Consider the following 7,773-nt stretch of genomic DNA (forward strand, 5'->3'; position numbering starts at 1 on the left):
CCAACCAGCTTTTGACGCTTAAGGCAGAACCAGAACTCACCATCTCCTGGTGATTGGCCCAAAGTCACCCAGCCAGCTTTCATGCCTAAGGCAGAACTAGAACTCACCGTCACCTGGTGATTGTTCCAAAATCACCCAGCCAGTTTTCGTCATTGTCTCGCAGTTTCTAGAATGGGGCCTTAACCAAACTAACTCTTCTAATTCCAGAATTAGTGTGAACTCCAGAAGTTCAAAAAAAGTTCCCCCCTTCTGTTTTTCCAACTATACCCCGTTAGAGACAGGGACTGTATCATGCACAACGTTGGACGTCCAATCATTGGGAGCAACGGGGCCCTACGGGAGCTTTTACTGAAGCGGCGAACTTGCTGCGTATTCTGACGAAACCACTAAATGACGCCAAGCCTTATTTAACAATTTTATTGTTCACTTCCAAATGCTGGAAAACGCACACTTGGTGTCCCAATTGCCACTGAATAGCAGGACACTGGCAGGGTCGGCAGGACGTTAGATTTGGGGCAAGGGCAAACTTTGAGGCCAGCAATGTCTCTAACGGAGACTGATTTAAGTTAAAATAGTGTTTCTCACAACCTTGGCAATTTTAAGAGGGGTGGACTTCAACTCCCAGAGTTCCCCAGTCAGCATGGGGAAGTCCACCCCCCTGAAAGTTGCCAAGGTTGAAAAACACCGATTTACAAGTCAAGGGGAAAATGTGGACCCGAGAAAGGAACACGCCTGTAATCTCCACAACGAGCGTGTCCAAATAAAGGGACGGGGCAGGTCAAACCCAGGCTGGCATTCTCTGATCTTTCTCTTCTCCCCAATCTTTTCCTACTGGGCCCTCAGGAGAATTCAGGAAGCAACGTGGTCGTCTCCCCACCGCCTGCGCAAAATGTGTGTGGGTCTCCCAAGCTTCCCTCGGCAACGAGTTCCGGTTTCAACACTCCCATCGCTCTGAAGGTGAAGCGGATTCTTCCACCCAATTCAGCCAAGAGAAATAAAACCTACGATGGGGCATCACAAGGGTATATATCCCTGCCCTCTCACCAGGAGCAGGCTGCCTTGGTGCCTTTGCCTCCCTCCCAAGGGGCTAAGGTCTTCGCTCCGACTCTTCCGTTTCCATCGTGTCAGCGACTTCAGGGTCCTCCCCGTCAAAATAACGTTCTTCCTCGTCTCTCGAGACAATGTCGAGGTTGTCAAAATCCGGATTCTCGTCTACTTCACTGGAGGAAGGAGCGGGAAGTCAGGGGATGAAGGAGAGAAGGAAAAAGGGGTCAGCTTTCACCGCAGGCAGTCCTGGTCTTACGGTCACAACTGAGGCCAAAATTATTGTGGCGAAGCGAGGCAGTTACGTTTGAGTTAATTTTGATTGTGTGACCCTGGGGATGCTGCTGTGGTCCTAAGTAGGAAAACTGGTAGTAGCAAGTCACTTTTTCCCATACTATTCTAACTTTGAACGGTCACTAACCAAATGGTTGTAAATGAAGGACTAGACCTGTATTTCCAAGATGGCGTGCACAGAATAGAAGGTATTTTTTAAGAAGCTCCTTGTATTGCTCCACACCTGCATTTTTCATGGAACAGCTACTTAAGAGGCTACTTAAGACAAGTAGCTAGCTCCTGGGACCTGTGTCAGGCCCAAAGGACCCAGAACGGCGCGTGGAGTTACTTCTGAGTAGTTCCCGTGGTAAAAACACTAAGTTCTTGTGCATTTTTCCTCTTCCCGCCAGGCCCTTCTTCTGTTCATGCTGTGACTTTCTGACGGCTGGTAATTCAGCATGGGGGAACGTATGTGCTCAGCTACCTGGGCTTGGCTTGCACGATCCGTAAATCCAGCTAAGTGTTAGGTGTGCATGCCACTCCCGCAGAGATCTGTCCTGTCCTGAGTCGTCCTCTCCTTACCTGTAGTCGAAGTCCAGATCCTTGCCTTCCAGGAAACGCTGGTACATCCGGCTGGTGAATTCTTCCCGCAGAAAAGCCTTCTCCTCTGTGTCGGGGACCCACTCGTCTGCGTCGGGATTCAAACCCTGGTCTAAAGAAGGAAGAACAGCAGAAGGGATGGTCAGCGTCTCTTCCGGGGCTGGGAATGCCCTGCCCTTCCCTGCTTTTTTTTAAAAAATGACTTCCTTATTTTTTATATATTTGTACCCCAACTTTATTAGGTGGGATATCAGGCAACAAACATATCCAACACACCTTCCGACTCCTATTTTCCCCACAACAATCCTGCCAGGTGAGTTGGGCTGATTGATTGACAAAAGTCACCCAGCTGGCTTCCATGCCTAAGGCGGGACTAGAACTCCCCATCTCCTACTGATTGGCCCAAAGTCACCCAGATGGCTTTCATGCTTAAGGCAGGATTAGAACTCACAGTCTCTTAATTTCTAGCCTGGTGCCTTAACCACTAGGCCAAACTGGCTCTCCTACTACTTAGGATAGTAGAGGCAGCTTCTCCTCACCTTTTGGGAGACAGAAAACCTCCCTAGCAGTTTATGAGAGAATAAAAAATGGATTAAATTGTATTTAATTTACGATTAAATTGTACATTAAATCCTATCCATTATTCCCCATTTTTTCCGCAAAGCCACCGATCCAACAGGTTCTCCACTATCCCCTTCGAAGCAACTCAGCTGCTCTTGGTCTTCTGCAGGGCCTGGATCTCTTGAGATCCAACCACTAGACCCCACTTCCTTGTTTCACCAACCTTCGCTCTCCTGGTCGCTGTCTTCCTCCTCCTCCTCTTGGCAGGCGTCTTCCTGCTCCTGCTGGACCAGTAGCCGCTGCTGGATCACCTGCTCCTGGTAGGAATCTAGGAGGACGCCGGAGAGGGAGCAAGAAGCCTCCAGCTTACAGTGGCCAAGCTCCTGCAGCTCTTCATCGCTCAGATACTGTCCGATGTATTGCTCGTAAAGGAGGGGGTCACGGCCCCGCATCTGCTCATCGCTGAAATATTCCCCACCTACAAGGAACGGGGAGAGAGATGTCTGAGACAAGAAACCTGGAGTCAGGAGTATAGTTGGTGCAACAGGCAAATTTGGACTAGGCCAGGGGTAGGCAACCTTGGCTCTTTTATGACACGTGGACTTCAACTCAAAGAATTCCTCAGCCAGCATGGGGCAACTATGGCCCCCTCATGACTCGTGGACTTCAACTCCCAGAATTCCTGAGCCAGCATGGGGGAGCTATGGCCCCTTCATGACTCGTGGACTTCAACTCCCAGAATTCCTGAGCCAGCATGGGGGAACTATGGCCCCCTCATGACTCGTGGACTTCAACTCCCAGAATTCCTGAGCCAGCATGGGGGAACTATGGCCCCCTCATGACTCGTGGACTTCAACTCCCAGAATTCCTGAGCCAGCATGGGGGAACTATGGCCCCCTCATGACTCGTGGACTTCAACTCCCAGAATTCCTGAGCCAGCATGGGGGAACTATGGCCCCCTCATGACTCGTGGACTTCAACTCCCAGAATTCCTGAGCCAGCATGGGGGAACTATGGCCCCCTCATGACTCGTGGACTTCAACTCCCAGAATTCCTGAGCCAGCATGGGGGAACTATGGCCCCCTCATGACTCGTGGACTTCAACTCCCAGAATTCCTGAGCCAGCATGGGGGAACTATGGCCCCCTCATGACTAGTGGACTTCAACGCCCACAATTCCTGAGCCAGCATGGGGGAACTATGGACCCCTCATGACTCGTGGACTTCAACTCCCAGAATTCCTGAGCCAGCATGGGGGAACTATGGCCCCCTCATGACTCGTGGACTTCAACTCCCAGAATTCCTGAGCCAGCATGGGGGAACTATGGCCCCTTCATGACTCGTGGACTTCAACTCCCAGAATTCCTGAGCCAGCATGGGGGAACTATGGCCCCCTCATGACTCGTGGACTTCAACTCCCAGAATTCCTGAGCCAGCATGGGGGAACTATGGCCCCCTCATGACTAGTGGACTTCAATGCCCAGAATTCCTGAGCCAGCATGGGGGAACTATGGCCCCCTCATGACTAGTGGACTTCAATGCCCAGAATTCCTGAGCCAGCATGGGGAACTATGGCCCCCTCATGACTAGTGGACTTCAATGCCCAGAATTCCTGAGCCAGCATGGGGAACTATGGCCCCCTCATGACTAGTGGACTTCAATGCCCAGAATTCCTGAGCCAGCATGGGGAACTATGGCCCCCTCATGACTAGTGGACTTCAATGCCCAGAATTCCTGAGCCAGCATGGGGAACTATGGCCCCCTCATGACTAGTGGACTTCAATGCCCAGAATTCCTGAGCCAGCATAGGGAAATATGGCCCCTTCATGACTTGTGGACTTCAACTCTCAGAATTCCTGAGCCAGCATGGCTCAGCATGGAAACCTCTCCCTTTCCCCTCAGCATAGCTGGCTCAGGAATTCTGGGAGTTGAAGTCCACGAGTCATAAAAGAGCCAAGTTGCCTCCCCCTGGACTAGACAAATGGCAATTGCTTCTCTCTCCTACCCTCCTTTTCTCCCTCCCTTTCCTTCTCTCCCTCCCTCCTTCCGTCTCTCTCCCTCCATCCTCTTGTCTCTGTCTCTCTCCCTCCTTCCTCTCTCTCCCTCCCTCCCTCTCTCTCTAACACACATCCATCATGTGCAGTCCAGACACTAGCAGAACAGCTGCCTTATAGTTCAATCCAAGTGAGAGCAGCAAAATTACTGCACCACAACCCTGGAGAACAGTTAACAGGTCTTCTTGCCCTCTCCTTCTGAAAAAAAAAAGAAACTATTTCTATTTGCTGCAAAAACACCTGCGGCCTCTGATCCGGCCTCCTTGTGCGAAGGAAATAATATCACCTACAACAGACATGTCAAACTTGCGACGTTGCGTGACGTATCGGAGCTTTTTCCCCATTGCCGGCAATAGGGTGGGCACGGTTTCGTCGCGACGCGTCCGACCTGCGGGCCAGCAGTTTGACACCCCTGACCTACAAGACATGTGGCTAAAACGGTGCCTCTTCCTACTCTTAGTCCACAAATCTGCCAATCTACAGGTTTACTTTTAAGCAAACTGTAAATCCCTCCCAAAATTCATTCAGGCCCCGGCACCTCTGATGAGCTGTTGCAGAGCTGCGTAACGCTTGTTCCTCATCCTAGTATGCAGAGCTTTGCCCCGGTTTGCTTTGCGGACCTCAGCACAGTAAAAGTCTGCCTCATAATTGCCAGAGAGATGGCGGAAGCAGGGCAAGTGTTCTTCGCGCAGGACCGTTTGGAAGCGCTCCAGGAAGACCAGAGGCTTGGTGTGGTATAAATCCCGTAAAATGTCCAATTTCTGAGCTGCAGTAAAATCTGGTTCATCCTTCTGCTGGCTTCGGACAGCCAAGCGGCTGTTGGCCACAGCATGGAACATGGCAAGCAGAGCGGAGTCTTCCTCCTCCATGGGACTATCGCTCACCCTGCTTGAAGCCAGGGACTTAAAATTTCCATGATTGTAACATGACTTTTTGTTGCCGGAGGTCTCCTCTCCTCTGGGGGTGCCATTTTCAGCATCTGGGTCCTCCAGTTTTTCAGTGCCTTGGTTACCATCTTGGGTAGCCTTGCTCCCATTATTCATGGCTGGATTTTCTGTCTTTAATTCAGCCCAGCAGCGGAACAGAGGGGGCCTTTCTCTGGACTCGCGTTTGCCCGCAGACATAGTTTGGCCTGGATTCCAAGATTCCTCTTCCCTACGAGAAGGTGATTCAGATGTTCCTTTCCGGCTCAGGGGATAATTGTGTGAATTTGGGACTCCTGACATTTGTTCTCCCCAATATGTCCGACTCAGAGGGGAACTGCCAACCGTTCTAAAGCTGCACATATCTGAGGCTGCAAGATTCTGATCATCACCAGGAGATGCTTGGAAAGACCTATCAGAATCTCTGTTGCTTTGCAAAGGGCAACCTTTGCTTGCTGGAATCTCCATCCTGTGATTTCTAGCCTCGGTTTTGTCTGGAAAAATTGCTCTCCGCCCTCTGTGGCAAACTTTCTCCTTTTTTTTTCCTTAGAGAATTAACACCTTGGAAGAGAAAATATTTTTTGTTAGCATTGATTCAAACAGATATCCAATGTCCCCAAGAGAAGGAATCACACCTACTGTACTAGGACAACCTGTGGCTCAGAAATAAATACAAAGAAGCTTGTATGACACTGTGGCCTGAGCCCAAAGGGGTATTCTGTGAAGTAAATTATATAGAAGACAAATTCAAAATTATTTTAATGGCTACAAATTTTGGAAGGAAGACCCAAGATGCTGCTGCTGTTATCTTAATATGGACACTTTAATGGCATTAAAAAGACAGAATAACTTATCCAGTGGGTTTGAAGGAGGGAAGGAGGAAGAACAACATGGCTCCCCCTTCCCCACTGATACTGATGGGGGGCAGAAGGCCACTCCACCACCCCTTAAGAAGCTCTGGATCCCATCCAAGCAGCATTTCAAAATATTCAGATTTAAGGACACTCCCCCCCCCCAGCTGAACAAAACGTCTAATGCGGCTCTCCAAGATCCTCGCTCTACATCCACCAGACAAACTGGAGGGGACTGGAGGCTAAAACATACAAGGAACGGTTGCCGGAATTGGAGGTGTCTAGTTTAATGAAAAGAAGAACTAGGGATGATATGATAGCCCCATTCCAATATTTGAGGGGCTGCCCCAAAGAAGAGGGAGTCAAGCTACTCTCCAAAGCACCTGAGGGCAGGACAAGAAGCAACGGATGGAAACTAACCAAGGAGAGAAGCAACCTGGAAGTAAGGAGAAATTCCCTGACAGTGAGCACAATTAACCAGTGGAACGACTTGCCTCCAGAGGTTGTGGCTGCTCCATCATTGCAGATTTTTAAGAAGAGATTGGAACACCCTTAGACTGAGATGGTATAAGGACTCCTGCTTTGGGCAGGGGCTGGACTAGAAGACCTCCAAGGTCCCTTCCAAGTCTTGTTATTCTGGACCAAGGAGGACCCGAAGGGGAGCAGGTCGGGGTCGTCCCCAAAGGAAGGGGCGCCTTTCCAGGGCAACCATCCCTCCACGTCAACAGAAGCAGGAGGTGGGGGGGGGAGGCCAGGACGGAAGCTCACCGCTGGAAACGGCTCCCGAGGCGTCTCCCGCTCCTTCTTGGCCGACCGCCTTGCCGGGGGAACGTAAACCAAGACGAACAAGCTCTCTCCGAGCGACTTCCGGTTCCTGGGCGGGGCGGCGGGAATGGCGCTCCGGGTGGGAATCTGAGCTGCGGAAACTTTGGTTCCGGGAGAGTTGTAACTGGACGCCTCCATCGAGATTCTCAGGCATCCAGGGGAGGGTTGTCCCAAAGGCGCTTTTCCAACAGGCCTTTTTGTTTTTCCCCCTTTTTAAAAAGACGTTTCGATTCTCATCCAGGAAGCTTCTTCGGTTCTGTCTCCATCTCAGCACTGAAGAAGCTTCTTGGGTGAGGAGTTTTCTGAGGAAAAATAAAGCCCAGCTGCCTTTTGGGGAAAGCACCTTTGAGATTCTAACTCAGGGGTAGGCCAACCTCGGCTCTTTTATGACTCGTGGACTTCAACTCCCAGAATTCCTGAGCCAGCATGGCTCAGCTTGGAAACCTCTCCCTTTGCCCCTCAGCATTTCTTTGCTGAGACACGAAACGTTTTCAAAGATTAAAAAAACCAGGAAAGGCCAGTTGCCTTTTGGAAAAGCATCTTTGGGGGACCACCATGACCTGGATCGGGGTAGGCAACCTCGGCTCTTTTACGACTCATGGACTTCAACTCCCAGAATTCCTGAGCCAGCTATGCTGACTTC

The 7,773-nt window shown here is 50.6% G+C and overlaps 1 protein-coding gene across 1 annotated transcript; it reads right to left on the minus strand.

Moving 5' to 3' along the window:
- Positions 1 to 402: 402 nt before the first annotated feature.
- On the minus strand, positions 403 to 7,388 carry CCDC97 (coiled-coil domain containing 97). The gene is made up of 5 exons (XM_081335430.1): positions 7,074 to 7,388; positions 5,070 to 6,015; positions 2,702 to 2,956; positions 1,900 to 2,029; positions 403 to 1,220 (listed from the first exon to the last, which is right to left on the minus strand). Exons 2-5 carry the CDS (start codon positions 5,920 to 5,922, stop codon positions 1,088 to 1,090), a joined length of 1,371 nt encoding a protein of 456 aa, XP_081191556.1. The 5' UTR covers positions 5,923 to 6,015; positions 7,074 to 7,388; the 3' UTR covers positions 403 to 1,087.
- Between the last annotated feature and the right edge of the window lie 385 nt (positions 7,389 to 7,773).

The sequence above is a fragment of the Vipera berus genome (genome assembly GCF_964194415.1).
Source record: "Vipera berus genome assembly, chromosome: 9".
NCBI lineage: Eukaryota > Metazoa > Chordata > Lepidosauria > Squamata > Viperidae > Vipera > Vipera berus.